This window comes from Lynx rufus, unplaced genomic scaffold, assembly GCF_022079265.1.
Source record: "Lynx rufus isolate CCGP_SWC_20201006 ecotype Redwood Valley unplaced genomic scaffold, mLynRuf1.p SCAF_5, whole genome shotgun sequence".
NCBI lineage: Eukaryota > Metazoa > Chordata > Mammalia > Carnivora > Felidae > Lynx > Lynx rufus.
The window spans coordinates 76,926,101-76,944,027 of record NW_025814867.1 but is presented as its reverse complement, the minus strand read 5'-3'; the positions used below and the strand labels follow the sequence as shown (position 1 = coordinate 76,944,027).

Sequence of the window (17,927 nt, the reverse complement as noted above, 5' to 3'; positions counted from 1 at the left end):
GAAATCACAGTCTTGTGAGGTTCCTTAAAGCATTGTGGCACAGTCCTCAGGACTGAAGGATCAGCTCTTCAATTTCCTGAGCTCTTAGATTCAGCACTCCTCAGAGGATGTGGAGCTGTTCTCCAAGAAACACACACGGATTCAAAATTGTCCTGGTTAGCTCAAGGCAGGCAGTGAAGGGCAAGGCTGGGATAGAGAAGGCATTTCTCTTTTTAACCTAGACTATTTTTAACCTAGACTTTTCTGAAGCCTCTCGTCACTTCTACTAAAAATAAATAAATAAATAAAAGGGTTCAATGTGGAGCTTTATTCAACTCTCAACAATACAGTGAATGACTCATGATTCAACACTGTCTACTACCCTAACATGCTTATAACAGTTAACCCAGATAGGTATATGGCATTATCATATTTGGGAATTCAAAAAACATCAAAGTTATGAGGTATCAGGTGTGGGTTTTCGAGGAAGACCATCACTGAAAGATGTAAGACAGAAGCCGACCCTCCTGTTTCCTTTTGCCACTACGGGTGGGCAAGAACTGGACGAGCTAAAGTGTGTTTTATGGTGGAGAGAAAGGGGACATAGACTTGTTCCCAGAAGAAATGAACCAGAGAGATTCATAGTTTAGTGTGGTCTGAAGTCTCAAGAGATGAACTCTCAGTTCCCAGAAGAAATGAAACAGAGAGATTCACAGTTGAGTGTGGTCTGAAGTCCAAGGATGGAAAATATGGCCTTTTAAGGTACTTTTCCAGCCCGATCACCCTCTAAGTGAGTAGGCCTCCTTCTAGAATGCCTCTAGTCTTATTACGGGATGACATCATAGCTAGGCATTTTATGTCAATGTCATGATATACATATTCTTTTTGTTTGCTTGTTTCTTTTTATGTTTCCCTGCTACTCCCAGCCAGGAGAAATAAAAAGTTGTTACTATGGGACCTGGAAAGAAGGAGATGACAAACTATGCTGCCCGCTCTTGAATCTGCCTAACCCATGGGCCCCGGGCAGCAACTCCCTAGGTTGGCTCCTCCCAGGGGACTAAATAATTCTCTTTTTGCCTCTAATGTAGTCCCATGATTTTATTTCTTAAGAAACTTGAGAAAGTTTACAGCTTTTGAAGTATTTGTCCATCCACTCAGTCATCTGCCCACCCGGGAGCTTTCAGGATCAAGTCAAAGCCACAGTGCATCCACTGGCCTCCAGGGCAGAACCCGCATCCTCAGATGATTGTTGTTGCACACAGAAAATGAGGGAATACAACTAAGATGAATACCAGGGAGCTCCCAAATGGCAGTTCCATTTTCATTCCTTCATAAAAATCATAAAAACCCATAATTATTCATGGTTAGCAATAAACACAATCATTGTGCTACACTGTAAAGCCACACCTTCTGATCGACAGAAAATGAGAATGATAATTATTATAAAACAAAATAACAGTGATAATAATGCCATAACTTAAGATCTTTCATGTAGTCCAGCTACAGAATTTATACAAAATGGAATAATTTAATGCAAACAATACTGCTCTCTGTATAAGTTAAACATTTTCCTTCATCTTACCTAAGAGCTATAAATTATAGACACTACATTTTAAATCAACGACTCAACATAAAGTGTAAACACATGGAGGGATCAGACAAGCAAAGGAAGTGCTCTAAATTCCCTCCACCTTTCCTTTTTGGCTGATGCAATCGGCGACCCCCAGCGGAGGGCAACGTTTTCATCTTTGTTGGAAATAGTTTAATACCTGTAATGTGTAAGTCTTTCCTAATGTCCAACGTGATGCAGTGTCAAAGAGTCAAGCCATGTTCTTCAGGTCTTGAGCCTAGAGAGGTTGTTTGACAGTAACCTATCTTGGAGACAGAGATGGAAACTAGGCCAACACCCGTTTTTATATAAAATTCTAGATAAAAATTTCCTTGAAGCTGAGGCATGATGAAATTCCTTGGGATGCTTTTCAAAGACCGTGACCCCAGAGACAAGCCAGGACCTCATGTCTTGGACAATGTAAAATCTCTCTAATTGCTGCTCAGCATCAGTTGTTCTTTCTATAAATTTCCAGATTCAATTATTTCCAACTGCATTGATCCAAAGTGCAGTAAAATACACTTTACCAGTTGCGTTTAACAAAAATGCTATTGTAATGTGGGAGGGGTTGACTTTTACAAGTTGCTTATGCTGCCTTTATCCTGATAGTGGTAGCCAGGCACTAAAGCTTCCCAGATAGAATGAGTTAATGAATAAAAACAAGGGGGTGGTTCGGGATTGGACTTTGGACAGACTCACACACACACGCTAGCTGCCTTCAAAGTCTGTTCTGTTTGAATCAATATGACTCTAGTAGACAAGTAACCTGGTTCCACAGAGGGGTGATCTGATCTTCTTCACGTAGCTGAACTGAGACATTGTGAGAATGCACTTTCACAAATTCCACATTTGCTTTTCTAATACTGTTGTAAATTTCCTTTTTCTCTTTTTTGGCACCCCCTGCCTTTTTTTCCTAAAGGAAGTGGTCAACAGGTGGAAAGGAAATAGGCTATAAGAAAATGGCACTTGAGTCTGAAAAATCAACACATTGGTCAAGGTAACACATTTGTCAAGGTAATGACAATGACAGCATTAAAAAGGGAAGCATTTGTCAAAGACAAGGCTTGATGCTATCTGTAAGTCTCACTACCAAGTTCTTGAAATGAAATCAGCTTCCAGATGTGTAGTTGTCTTTTTTCCTCCTAGAGGAAGCACATGCCCTCAAGGACCTTGGGTGCAAGTATCTGGTCATCAGTCTCTTCTAGATCATTTCCATCACCCATGTGGGCAAGCTGGTTGAACTTAATGTGGTCTGTTCACAAGTTACCTGGAATTGCTTTTCTTTGTTTTCTAAAATAATCAGTATGTCTTGCTCTGGCTCTTCTTCGTCTCTTATGGCCAAAAGAACTGGTCCCCTGTTCAAGTAGCAATAATATCTCCTGGCCCCACAAATTCCCAACGATGTTGCTCCTAAATTCCACTTCTTTCTTTCTTTTCTTTCTTCCTTTATCTCTCTCTCTCTCTCTCTCTTTTTGCAAGAAATTATTGTGTCTCTCTCTATATCATATATAGTTCACTCTTTACAGTACAAAGTGTTAAAATGTCAAACAAAAATAAATATCAATGTTACAGTAGCTAGAATATTCAATAAAATAGATCCCTGCCATTCTTGATTGAAATGTTCAGTGAGACTTAATTTCATTTGGATATTTTTTTCCAAGAGATTTGCGAAGTCTCATGTTCCTGTTATTGCAGCTCATTTCTAGGGGTAAGAAAGAGGGGGCAGCTCTCTTCCCAGACGAAAAAGCAGGGAGAGAGTGGGAAGAGTCTGGGGATGGGATGGATCTGAAATGCCAGTATAGTCATGAGATCTTCAGGATGGGTTTTCTTTCATTACCAAGTAGCAGAGTTGTAGTGTTTATTGGTCCTGACTGTGGCATCAGAACACTCTCCATCTGAAGAGTCACAGTCCGATTCTTCAAACTGCATAGGATTCTGCAAAGTCGAGACAAAAGAAAACCTTAATTTGTTTGGGAAATCACTTAGTAAACATGTATGGAACGCTTCCCAGAGGACAGGCACTGTGCTGGGTTGCTGGCTATGTATGATACATGAGACTAGGTCCTGTCCTTGCAGGGCTTCTGGAGAGAGAAGACATATAAACATGACATGGCCTTATATGTGGAATTTAAGAAACAAAACAGATGAACAAGGGGAAGGGAAGGAAAAATAAAATAAGATAAAAACGGAGAGGGAGGCAAACCATAAGAGGCTCTTAACGACAGGGAGCAAACTGAGGGTTGCTGGAGGGAGGTGGGTGGGGGATGGGCCAAATAGGTGATGGGCTCTAAGGAGGGCACTTGTTGGGATGAGCACTGGGTGTTGTATGTAAGAGATGAACCACTAAATTCTACTCCTGAAACCAATACTACACTACTATACTATATGTTAACTAACTGGAATTTAAGGAAAATCTTGGAAGAAAAAAAATGATGTTGATGATGATAGCAATTATAGCAATACCACCTCAGCCCCATTTACATAGTGTTCACTATGTGCCAGGCACTGCTGTAAGTGGTTTTCATCTAGAAATTCATTTAATCCTCACAAGCACCCTAGGAGATAAGTGCTGTTAATCACTCCCACTTTACGGATAAGGAAACTGACCTACAGGGAGGTTAGTAGCTTGCCCAATGCTGCGGTCAGTCAGTAGAGAACTCAGGCTGGGATTGGCATCTAGGCAGTCAGATTCCATGTGTAAACTTACAACCACTATGCTATCCTGCCTTCAAAGGCAGCACTGGACAGGCATTGAAGTGTTCCCTGTGCTATGAGAGCATCATCCAGGGGACATGGAGGGGGGAGGCTCATACCCTTAACCACAAGGGAGATGGGGTCAGGAGAAGGAGATGTTTGAGTTGAATCTTAGAAGAAAGGATGCCCGAGCAGTTCGATGTTTGTGCCTCATTTAGGAGAACTGCCTTTATTTCAGGGAGCTCTGTGGATCTCTGCACTTCTACTTACTTCCAGGAGGCAGTTGTTTTATCTTATACCCTAAATGACTTGAGCATGCTCTAAACCCAAAGAGCTACAGTGATCAGAGGAGAAGGGAGGAGAAGCCCCACCTCGTAGCCACGTTCCTCCGCACACAGCTTGCCCAGAGACATCTGCGTCTTCACGCGGCGCACGGCGCACTCCTTGTCAGAGAGCCCATCTGAATGCGAGGATATCTCAATGGGGATCTCTGGCGTCTGGGACAGCAGGTCATCTAGCTTCTCGGCCAGGCGGTCTTCCAGTTTATCCGCTAACTCATCAGGACTGTTGGAGTGGTCGCTGGTATTTCCCTCCTCTCCATCAGACACAGAGAAATTCTCAGAGCTAAAGGTTGAATACGACTGGCAGCTGCTGATACAGCGATGGGGCCTAGAACCACAAAAAACCAGAGGAACTTAATCACGGGAACAACTACTGTTCTTAGACCATAGCCTTGGTGAGAGGTTTTCTAGGTTTCTCCCTGCCCCCGAGGGAGACTCGAAACTCCAGGTGGATAGACACTATTAAATTTTATAAGACCAGTGCTCTAACCCCTGAGCTATGGAGCCAACACTATTAAATTTTAAAGCAAATGAGAAGGAAATTTGCATTTCCTGTTCATTTGGTTTGTATGTTTATGTGGCTAAACAGTACACTCCACTGTTGATGGCTACTACTGGTCTTGGAGAAACTCAGCAGCTCTGATCACAGTTGTGTACACGCATGCATGGTATGGAAAAGTTCAAACTGAAATTCAGCTGCTTATACACAGACCTCCCAGATTCTTACAGGTAAACGAGTCTTGAGAGATTCTTCGGTCTAACTCATTTCTCAGGCCATAACACTGGAGCCAGACAAGGAAAGTGACTTGTTCCAGGCCACACCATCAGAGAAGGCAGAGCTGCAGCTTGGGCCGGGTCTACGCATACCCTGCGCAGTGTCATTCTCTACCAGCTGCATTTCCCACTGGGCATGGCGGCTGTGGAAGGCCACGTGTGTCCGCCCTGCCAGCCAACCCCCAGTGCAGATGAGCTTGGAAGGAACGTTCCCTCTGCAGCTATGGCCACTGCCTAGTCAGCTAATGACTGATTCCTGTTAACATGTGGGTTTAGCTCAGATGAGGCAAAATCTGCAGGGGGTGGGGAGCAGAGGGAGAATTTGCAAAAGTTCTTCAGTTTTTCCCCATTGTTTATAAGTAGCCTAGCAAATAAGAATGCTGTTAGTTCACTTTGGTTTCAAAAGAAAACAAATAATAAAAAGAAGACTGACTTTTTCCTCTGTCATTGTCAGATCTTTCTGTATCTCTTAGTACAAAGCGATTTTGATGGCATACGATCTGAGCCTCGCCAATGACAAGGTCAGGTGATAGGCTGCATGGCTGGGGGGATCAAGGACACCTGAAAAGAGCCTGTGGGAGAAGGAAATTAAAGTAGGACTTACACAACATCTCAAGGCTAGGAATCCAGAAAAGAGATAGGGAGCAAAATGTTATAAAAAGGAAAACCATGCAGTAAAAACATACATATAATTTGCATCATGGCCAACAAGAAAGGCGGGAAGCCATTAGGTGGGCTGAGTGTATGGTGTGTCATGGGAACAAAGCTGGGAGTCACGTAATTGTGATGTTGGTAGAGTGAGTTCAGAGAACGAAAAGACATTTTTACTCAGATTCAATCTCACTGCATAGGAGAAACCAAGGAGGCAATAAGGCAGCAATAGCAATGTGGCAGGAATAGCTCAGGGGATGAGAACAGATTTCAATTCTTTGTACAGCGTTGGGACCCAGAATACAATTTACCAAAGGAATCCCTTGGTTTGCAGAGAATTCCTGTTTCTGGGCAGGTACACAAACCTTTCTGGCAGATTCTTAGAGCCATATTCTTCAAGAACAGAATGCCTAATTGCAGAAAACGCTTTCTTGGAGGAAAACTACCTTCCCCACTCCTACATAAGGGCAGCTCTTTTCTAGAAGTAGGGGATGTAGTACTTCTTTAATTTACAATGACTATTTCTGGCTAAGCACGAAGCTATTTTTAAGGCTGGGTTGAAGGAGGACTCAACCTAATTAATTATACTTAACTTGAGGCATAAAATCCGAGGCATGGAGAGTGCTATGGACTGAACTGTGTTCCCTCCCACCTCCACCCCAATTCGTATATTGAAGCCCTACCCCAGTGTGACTGAATCTGGAGATAGGCTCCTAGGAGATAATTAAGGTTAAATGAGATCATAAGCGCAGGTCCAAAATCCCATGGGACTGTGATCTCATAAGAGGAAGATATTTTCCCTTCCCTTCATTCCCTTCTCCACCTTGTCTGTCCCATATTCCCCCACCTCAACCCTGTAAGGACACAGCAAGAAGGCTGCTGTCTGCAAGCTAGGAAGAGAGTCCTCACCAGGAACCTTGATCTGGGACTTCCCAGCCTCCAGAACCGTGAAAGATAAATTCCCATTGTTTAAGCCACCCAGCCTGTGGTATTTTGTTATAGCAGCCCAAGAGACTAATAAAAGGAGGTACACCAGAAACCAATGATATTATCCACAAAACAGCATGTCCATCTCTCATAAAATTCCCACTACATTCTCAAATGCACATTGAATCCATATTTATACTCCTCATCTTGAAGCTCCTAAGAAATGAATTCTGATGAACTAGAATCTGCTGTGCATAGCCAGCCGCCAAAATGGCAATGGGAAAGGAAGAATTGTGAGTTCAAATCTCCCTACAAGGTGGTTGTTCGAAGGTGATCTGTGACTGAACAGGAGGTATGGCAAACTCAGGATTTTCCCCATTACAATGAAAGCAGTCACAGGTGTTTATTGGTTTTACCTCTGTCTTCGTGGAAATTCAACTTCACTATCTACTTCCCCTTCTTCTTCTTCTGAGGAGTCATCTCCACTCTGAGGAGAACAAGGGGAGAGTTTTACCTCAATCTGTCTCTGTCTCTCTCTCTCTCTCTCTCATACACACATACACACACACACACACACTCCATATAAAAGATTTAATTATAATAAAAAGGCATTGAATAGTAGTTTGCTGAATGTCATCTTTAAACATATATGTTTTCCTTTATTCATTCAGCAACTTTTCCTCAGTGTCCATGATGACTGGGTCTGTGCTCTTTGCTGGAAGACACACAGACCTGAGTAAATGTGAGCCTTGCCCTCAGGTAGGTGAGGACTCCATGAGACTGTCCAAGGTGAGCGATGAGGAGGGGAAACTAGGGACAAGGTCTGGATTTGGGGGCAGCCTTGTAATTATTGTTATTCATGGTTCCAGGCCCTGACACAGGGACTCCACCAAGAAGTGATCTTTCAATTCTTCAAAACCTAACAACTACTTTCCCCCTTTTATGTCACCAGTCACCTTTTCACTAATATTATAGTTACTATGCTTATATCATTTGCACTACTAAGGCATACATTATTTGAGGGTCAGGCCATATCTTGTATTGTATTTCTCATTCCACCATGAATACAACACTGCATACACTGCACTAAACAGGTGCTCAGTGCATTATTGAGCCCGCATGTTGGCCAGGATAAGGGAGCTCTGCTTGGGACATCTGAGGCCTCATGATTGCTAGGGCTCTGTGGTTCATCTGGAAGTCTGGGTAAGTGTCCTGAGAAGATGATCTTCCTTCACAGGAAGAGTCCATTTCTCTTTGAGGACATAAGAACAGTCACACTTAAAATCAGCTGTCCTTACCCACAGAATCATGATGCACTGGATTACTATCACCCCTTGCAAGGTGGGTAACTGGGCCCAAGTAATCGTACCAAAGTTTGAGGATAATTTACTTTTAAAGTCAGGTTTTTTAAAAAATTTTTTAAAAATGTTTTTATTTATTTTGGAGACAGAGTGACAGAGCATAAGCGGGGAAGGGGCAGAGAGAGAGGGAGACACAGAATCTGAAGCAGGCTCCAGGCTCTGAGCTGTCAGCACAGAGCCTGATGTGGGGCTCGAACTCACAGACTGTGAGATCATGACCTGAGCTGAAGTCGGACGCTTAACCAACGGAGCCACCCAGGTGCCCCTTAAAGTCAGTTTTAATATACCATCACTCTTACCAATTTGTATTCTGATATGCCTTTTTGAGTAGTAAAGACAGGCATGGGGTTATACTGACTGCCGAGATGAGCATTTACCCTAGGCATACCTCGGAAGTGTATCCCGGTCGAGAGAAGTTGAACTGTCCTGTGGGAGTGCTGTTCCAGGGAGGCCAAATGTATGGGGTGTGTGTTTCCTGGCCCGTGGGCCCAAAGAATGCATCAAAATGGCATCAGAATGGCTCAAAGATACATGTTACTTGGGAGGGGACTGGGGTGACTGCTAAAGGGTGCTGGGTTTGTTTGTGGGATGATGAAAATATTCTAAAATTGGTTGTGGTGGTGACTGCATAGCTATGAATAAAAGCACTGAGTTGTACACTTAATAGGAGAGCTTTATGGTATGTAAATTATATCTCAATAAAGTTGTTACTGAAAAAAATACATGTTATTGGCCATATAGGGAGTAAGAGCACCCAAAACACAACCTAATCTCTGGGAATGCTTAGTCACTCGGGAGAAGAAATACAGTTCTGAGATAGTAGCCCTCAGCTTCAACTTCTTTTTTTTTAAATTGAAGTGTAATTAATTTTTATGTAAGTTCCAGGTGTGTAACATAGTGATTCAACAAGTGCATATATTATGCTATGCTTGCCAAAACAAGTATAGTTAGCATAGGTCACCTTACAAAGTTATTACAGTATTATTGACTATATTTCCTATGCTTTACTTTTCATCCCTTGTGACCTATTTATTTTATAACTGGAAGTCCGAACCTCTTAACCCCCTTTACCTATTTCACCCATTCCCCCACCCCCACCCCTTTGGCAACCACTAGTTTGTTCTCCACATTTATGAATCTATTTCTTCTTTGCTCATTTGTTTTGTTTTTTAGATTCCACACATAAGTGAATGATATGGTATCTGTCTCTTTATGTCTGACTTATTTCACTTAGCATAATACCCTTTAGGTCCATCCATGTTGTCACAAATGGCAAGATTTCATTCTTTTTTTATGTCTGAGTATATCCCATTGTATGTATGTATGGATATATGTATGTATGTAAGTGTGTATGTGTGTGTGTGTATAAGTGCACACACACACACACACACACACACACCATATCTTCTTTATCCATTCATCCATTGATGGACACTCAGGTTATTTCTGTATCTTGGCCATTGTAAACAATACTGCAATAAACACAAGGGTGCACATATTTTTTCTAATTAGTGCTTTCGTTTTCTTTGGGTGAATATCCAGAAGTGAAGTTACTAGGTCATAGGGTGGTTCTATTTTTAATATTTTGAGGAACCTCCATACTGTTTATCGTAGTGGCTGCACGAGTTGACATTCCCACCAACACTGCACATGAGTTCCCTTTTTTCCACATCCTCTCCAACTTGTTATTTCTTATCTTCTTGATGCTAGTCATTCTTTTTTTATTTAATGTTTACTTATTTTTGAGAGAGAGACACACACACACAGAGTGGGCGTGGGGGAGGGGCAGAAAAAAAGGGGATGACAGAATCTGAAAAAGTCTCCAGGCTTCGTGTTGTCAGCATAGAGCCTGACATGGGGCTCGAACCCACAAACTGTGAGATCATGACCTGAGCTGAAGTCAGATGCTTAACCAACTGAGCCACCCAGGCATCCCTGATTCTAGTCATTCTGAATTATATGTCAACTTCTTTTAAATGTCTAGTTGACCAAAACAAGCTCATTTACATTTTAGACCCTTTCATTCCTTCACCTGAGCTCCTGCTGAGTGTTGCTGAAGTGAAGCATTACTGAAGGACTGAGTGGGTATCTGCCCTGTGCTAAATACTTTTCATACATAATCTTATTTTTAACTCATTAGCAAAATGAGCTAACATTTTTGGAAGATTGTTATGTTCCAGGCCCTATTCAAAATGCTTTATATGTATTAACCCATTTAATCCACATCAGCCAGTGAGGCAGGGGCCAGTATTTGCCCCATTTATAGACAAGGGCAGCATAGAGGTTCTAAATGTAAGAGCCTTGCTTTGAATTCATATCTGTCTGGCTCCCAGGCTCATGCTGTTAACCACTATGGTAGACTGCCTCCAAGCGAATAAACCCTAGGCATCTAGTGGGTGAGGAGGAGAAGAACAGGTTTGAAGGACAAAGAACTCGCTGGGTCATGATGGTTATTAATAAAGGCAGGGCTTTCCAAAATATACTGTTTTTCTTAATATTTTATTTTTTCTTAAGTAGGCTCCACAACTAACGTGGGACTTGAACTCATGACCCTAAGTTCAAGAGTCACATACATGCTCTACCAACTGAGCCAGGCAAACACTCCTCCAAAACATATTATGAAGAAGGCTAGTTCCATGGGATATTAATAGATGTTACTTTTAAAGCCATTATGGCCAACTAGGTGAGGAAAATGCTGGATTAAACAAGGTACAGTATGATTTTTTTTTTTTTCCAGAGAGAGGGTACAAGTGAATGAGGGGCAAAGAGAGAGGGAGAGAGAGAGAATTCCATGAGGGGCAGAGAGGGAGGAAGTAGAGGGTGAGAGAGAGAAGCAGGGTTCAGCTGATGCAGGGTTCCAGCTCACCCGAAGTGGGACACATGCTCACCCAAAGCGGGGCTGGAGCTCACTAGATGCGGTGTTCAAACAGCTGAACTGTGAGATCATGACCTGAGCTGAAGCCCAATGCTTAACCGACTGAGCCACCCAGACGCCCCTGTATGATTTTTTTAAAGCCTAGGATTTGTTGATGTGCACAAGGAATCTCCAAGAGAGGACAGAGAATACGGTTTTTCAAACTTGTTTTATAATGGGACCTTCCTTCTTGCAACATCCATCATGACTAGGCTAGGGTAGTTCTAGTTTTGATTACAGATCCCTGGTTATCTACTTAGAACTTATATATATTTGAACCAGTCCTCTGGGGTCAGTAGTTCCCAAAGTGTATTCTCTCTATCACTTAAGCAGTGTGGCAAGAGAGCATCTAAGCTAAAAAAACCCTTCTGTTTATGCTTCTGCCATCACATCCTTTTACAAAACGGACACGTGTTACACATGTTTTCCAATATGCACCACACGACAGGCTCTAACATTCCACGAAGGCAGTGGCACATACTGCTGTTGTCATTACGGCTTACCTTTTGCAGGGGCCTTGTGTTTCGAGGTAGCACTGGGGGGGTGACGTGATGAGGGATGCCAAGGGATGATGCAGACCTACAGCCTTTGAATTCATTTTCTTCCATTTTCTCAGAACCCTGGGCATTTTCCGAGAGGGGATTGTGTGCTGGTGACTTGAAAAGGTCGGGTCTCCTCCCCACTGGCTCAGCAGAGGGTATGTCTAAGGAACCACACCGTTCTGGCCTGCACTGGAGGCAGGGGTCATAAGGGTCAGCCTGACAACAGCCCCAGGGGCCAGCTGGGCCCTCGTCAGGCTCAGCACTTCTCCAGCAATCTGCCGCCATGGCTGTGGAGATGAGGTCAGGGCTGGAGCCAGGCATCTGTCTTTGAGCATGGTTGCTGAGTGGGCTCCGCAGGGCTGCTGCTGGGCCAAAATACCTAAGGTTGTTGGCGCAGGTTGCAATGTCCTGTCCGTGCATGTTGAGTCTGGGATGGTGACTCTGAGGCACGGCAGGAGGGCATTGCTGGTATTGCTGCTGCAGAGGATTATGGTGATGGGAAGAAGGGTGCTGGGATTGAGCTTGGTGTACATAAGTGGGATGGGGTGAATTTTCTTGCACTGGCTGGTTTTTCAAGATCGCTGCAAAGTCACTATGGCTGCCTCTGCTATTCCCTCGGCGGTGGCGGGGTTTGCTCCGATATCGGCTCTTGCTGCTTGAGGTGGACATTTTGGGACTTCCAGACAAAGGGGATGCGGCGGGAGCCACCTCCATACTGGGGATACCTTCAGATCTCAACAGATCTGGCCTGGGAGAAAACAAAAGGTTGAGTTTTAAACGTATGAAAATACACATTCAAGTTAGGGGAAATGTAACCCAAACCTTAAGATACACACACACCCTGTGATACAGCAGTCACATAGGCAGGGATTTATCCAGTGGAGACAACAGATGTGCATGAAGATGTGTGTCTGAAGATGTTATGTTATACCATAGTTTAAAACACCAGGAAATTAGAAGCAACTTAGATGTTCACCCATAGAGGATTTCCTTTATTCCTTTTGGATATTATTCTGTGCCTCACTAGCTAAGGTACTCAATCCCTTTAAATTCTAATTCTACCCTATAGGCTTCTTAATCTCTTGCTTATAATCTCATCTATCAGCCTGGTGTCAATATGCCAAAGCACAGGCATGGGTTTGCCCATGATTAGAAATCTGTCTGATGATGGATCTAGATAGATCCCACAAAAGATTACAAATCACAGGGGTCTGATACAAGAGAAGGAAACCTCAGATTAATTAGGCAAGAGGCTAAGTTCAAGGATCTTGGTTTAGACATGGTCTCCTGGGTCTGGGACTATGTCCATCCATCTCTGTATGGGAGGGGCATTAGCAGGGAGCCCTGCTCACACTCAGTACTCAAAAATATTTAAGGAAGACTGAGAAGGGGGTGGAGCCAGAGGAAGGGGAAACAGTACGGAGCCTAGGAGGTTGGACAGACCCAGCAAGAGAAGGGCCAGTGAGGAGTGACCTGGCATTGTCCTGGCTCCTTATGGGAGGAGGTCCTCTCACAGTCCTGTTTTCAAGTGCTGTCTGGGCTGGTCATGTAGGTCATGTGCAAGAGGAAGCGAGAGCTTGAAGGTAAACCTCACACACACTGATTCCAGGGTGCACAGGTAAACAATAGCTGGTTTCTGATTGATGAATGGGTATGGGCAGAGACTTGAGGATATCAGGGAGGACCACTACATCCTTCCTTCTTTGGGACCAGATAGACACAAATCAGCAAATTACAGAGCAGAAAGACCCAAACTTTTTTTAAACAACAGAATCTTTTTCTTAAATGAATTATGAGAAATTCAGTATATAAAATAGATACAGTAAGAGAACAGACTGGTGGTTTCCAGATATGGGGAGTAGGAGAAGATGGGTGAAATGGGTGAAGAGCGTCCAAAAGGTACAAACTTCTGGTTATAAAATATATAAGTCCTGTGGATGTAATGTACAGCATGGAGACTATAGTTAATGATACAGTTGATCTTTGAATAACATGCACGGTCAAAAATCCAAGCATAAATTTTGACTCCAGAAAACTTAATAATAGCCTGCTGTTGACCAGATGTCTTACTGATAAGATAAATAGGGGATTCATACATATGTTGTATATTATATGTATTATATACTGTATTTTTAAAGTGAGCTAGGAAAAAGAAAATGTTGAGAAAATCATAAGAGAAAATACATATACCGGACTGTGCTGCAAAACATTCACATATAAGTGCATCTGTTGGAAACCATGTTGTTCAATGGTCAACTGTTTCAAATATTGCATATTTGAAAGTCTCTAAGAGATCTTGAAAGTTATTATCACAAGAAAAAAAATGTATTTATTTATTTAAAAAAAATTTTTTTTAATGTTTATTTTTGAGAGAGAGAGACACACACACACAGTGCAAGTGGAGGAGGGGCAGAGAGAGAGGAAGACACAGAATCCGAAGCAGGCTTCAGGCTCTGAGCTGTCAGCACAGAGCCCTACGCGGGACTCGAACCCGCAAACTGTGAGATCACGACCCGAGCTGAAGTCAGACACTTAACCAATTGAGCCACCCACGTGCCCCCAAAATGTAATTATTTATGCTGAATTATTTATGCAGATGAATGGATCACATAACTAGAGTTCTGTGATAATTATTTCAAAATATATACATGTTTATTGAATTGTTACATTGTACACTTGAAACTAACATGATGTTTTATGTCAAGTATATCTCCCCCCCCCCACCGCCGCCCCGCCAGATATAGTGGAACAGTTGAAGAGGGGTGGCAGAGCAGAACCCCCTCCCTGCAGGGCTCCCCCTCCTCATCTTCTCTACTTCTGCAGTCCCTGACACCTCTATGCGGGCCCAGGGGTGTCCCAGACGTTGCTTGAAAACCACAGACACAGTCCTGTCTTCACCTTATGTGAGGAGGAATCCAAAGCCCAAGTGTCTCATGGTCTCACAGTGCATTACTGGCAAAATCCAGACAAGAAGTTTCTCCTAATTTCCAGTCTGGCTTATCAGAGATTCAGAGGACAAGCTTAAAGGTACCTACAAATGACTTGGGGCTTATTAAAATGGTTGAATAGGTCAGGTCTGGGGCCTAAGAGTCTGCATTTCTAATAATGTGAGCATACGAGCAGGGGAGGGCTGAGAGAGAGAGGCAAAGAGCGAATCCCAAGTAGGCTCTGTGCTGACAGTGTACAGCATGACACAGGGCTCGATCCATGAACTGTGAGATCATGACCTGAGCTGAAAAATCAGGAGTTGGATGCTCAACCGACTGAGCCACCCAGGCGCCCCAAGAGCTAACACACTCTCAGATGATGCTGAACTGAGGACCGCATTTGAATAGCTAGGGCTCACCGGAAATTAGTAGGTATCAGGTTGTAGGAGATGGGTTTTTCTTCTTTCTCAGGAGGAAGGTTCAAGGCTCATCTTAGAACAGAAGTTCCAGGTAACACTGGCATATAATAATGTGGGCAGGGTATTGTGCTGCTATAAGTGTCTTCCTGCCTCAGATTCATGGTTCTGTGGTCACCTGGCCAAATTGTGCCAGAGAAAATATGTGAATTGAGGAGGTCCTGGGGCTTTTACTGAGGCAAGAGAGCCATCCAAGGCCCATTTATGGGTATCTACTTACACAGTGACTGGTCAGGGTGGGACCTAAAAGAGAGCTGAGGTAGAAGTGTCCCGGGGCACTGGGTGGCTCAGTTGGTTAGGTGACCAGCTTCGGCTCAGGTCATGATCTCACAGTTTGTGAGTTTGAGCCCCGTGTCGGGCTCTGTGCTAATAGCTCAGAGCCTGGAGCCTGCTTCAGATTCTGTGTCTCCCTCTCTCTCTACCCCTCCCCTGCTCACGCTGTGTCTCTCTCTGTCTCTCAATCATAAGTAAACGTTAAAAAAAATTAATAAGTGTCCTAAGTCAGGGGAAGCCTGCTTTTATTGAACCTAGCAGTACAAACATCACAGAATAACAATGATACAGCACTTCACCATTTACAAAGCACTTTATAATGTATAAAACACTTGTTTCCTATGATTCATTTTCCAATATTCATTTTATAGATAATGGCACTGAGGGATCCTAGAGGTTAATTGACTTGTATCCATCACAAAATAAGTTAAATGCCAGGACTCATAACTCAAACCCCAGTCTTTTGACACTAAGGAATAGCTCTTCCCCATTCCAAGCTTCTCTTTATTATGAGGTGTTTAGACTATTGTACTGGATTATACTTACTTGTGATAGGCTTAGTGGATCCATACTTGAACTCCGATTCTCTTCTTTTTAGTCCCCAACTGAACCCACACTGACACACCATAGATGGTGGATGGTTTTTCCTCTCTGATCTCCTCAGAGGTCACTGGGCTTCTAACTTAATCACTGGACTGTCCAAATAATCTGAAACTGAAATCCTCCAGGGGCAAGTAGAACTCTTTGCAGCTCAAAGACCTGTTCCAGGTTGCCTTCCTGGATGAGTTCAGTTAGCTTGGAGACTAAGCATCTGCTGATGATGGCAAACTCTTCCAAACATATTCCTCATAGCCAAAATTAAAAGTAAACGTGAGCTCATACTATTTTCTCCTCCAAAGCTCTTAGTTTTATCTGTAGCAGAATGGAGGGAGGAGCCAGAAGGTGAACTCTGTCCCTGATTAATACAGCAAAACAAAGAGGTGTTGGGATGTTCAGAGGTTTTGCCAGGTGCCATCTGCAAACAGTTTCTCAGAACTGACTAGCAGGTGGTCAGGGGTGGTAAGTAAAAGCAAAATTGGAATTAATCCATGTAGTTACTCCTTAGTAGTTTAGATTTCTATTAGTCATGCTATGGTAGAATGGCCACCATTCTCAAAGCCTTAAAATACATTTTTGGTTTTAATTTTGTCCTTACTTTGATCCTTACTGCATTGTTCTCAAGTCTCACCATTGGGTCTATACCCCAGGTTTAGGGACATTTCTCTCCTCTACATTACTTGGCTGGAACAGAGTCCACTCTCCATTATTTGGGAGGAATGGGGATCTAGCAGAGCCTGATAATAAAACAACTGACTAGAAGAGCATTCTAAGATTAAACTAATACAAGGAGGGGCGCCTGGGTGGCGCAGTCGGTTAAGCGTCCGACTTCAGCCAGGTCACGATCTCGCGGTCCGTGAGTTCGAGCCCCGCGTCAGGCTCTGGGCTGATGGCTCGGAGCCTGGAGCCTGTTTCCGATTCTGTGTCTCCCTCTCTCTCTGCCCCTCCCCCGTTCATGCTCTGTCTCTCTCTGATCCAAAAATAAATAAACATTGAAAAAAAAAATTTTTTTTAAAAATAAACTAATACAAGGAAAATGTGCTGTAATTAGTGGAAAGGGCAACCTTTTAAAAAATTATTCAAAAACTAATTTTTAGCACCTATGGTTTATAATTTTATCTTAAAAAATTTTTTTAACATTTATTCATTTTTGAGAAACAGAGTGTGAGTGGGGAGGGGCAGAGAGCAAAGGAGACACAGAATCCAAAGCAAGCTCCAGGCTCTGAGCCGTCAGCACAGAGCCCGACGTAGGGCTCAAACTCACAGACCATGAGATCATGGCCTGAGCCGAAGTCGGACGCTTATCTGACTGAGGTACCCAGGCACTCTTCACATTTATCTTTTTAAACTTCACAGAAGTCCCATGCAGGAGTAGAAATGACGGGATCCACATGGTTGGGTATAGGTAATTATCAAAGCCCCTCCTTTTGTTTTTGGTGGTAGATTTATAGACACTTACTACATTATTAAAAAGAACTCAATGAATAAATAAAAGTGGGACATACATGGACCAATGTTGCATAAAACAAGAATTATGATGAACCCAATTCTGTGTGTTACAGGTCAAAAAAAAGAAAAAGAAATCTCATGTGTGATCATTATACCATTTTACCTATGGGGTTGACAGAGGTCAAGTGACGTGACCCACATCATGCAGTTTATCAGAGGCAGAGCTGGGATTTGAATCTAGGTCTGTCTGGCCCCCAGTGCTTTTTCTTTTCACTATTCCATGCTAAGTCAATATCTCTGTCCTCAGGCACTAAAAACTAGACTCCTAGAGTTTGTGACACATTCTCTCACTTTCCCATCCTGTTTTATCTAGAGGCAAGTGTGCCAATGATGAGCTACAGAGTGGACACACC

The 17,927-nt window shown here is 43.1% G+C and overlaps 1 protein-coding gene across 1 annotated transcript in view; it reads right to left on the bottom strand.

Moving 5' to 3' along the window:
• Window positions 1-261: 261 nt before the first annotated feature.
• The window catches only part of MAP3K13 (mitogen-activated protein kinase kinase kinase 13), a 46,621-nt gene continuing 28,955 nt past the window's right edge, over window positions 262-17,927 (bottom strand). Inside the window, exons 10-13 of the mRNA XM_047099936.1 lie at window positions 11,754-12,540; window positions 7,392-7,462; window positions 4,654-4,951; window positions 262-3,523 (exon numbers count right to left, since the gene is read on the bottom strand). Coding sequence (XP_046955892.1) covers window positions 3,422-3,523; window positions 4,654-4,951; window positions 7,392-7,462; window positions 11,754-12,540 — 1,258 coding nt within the window. The 3' untranslated portion in view covers window positions 262-3,421. The remainder of the gene's footprint in view (window positions 3,524-4,653; window positions 4,952-7,391; window positions 7,463-11,753; window positions 12,541-17,927) is intronic.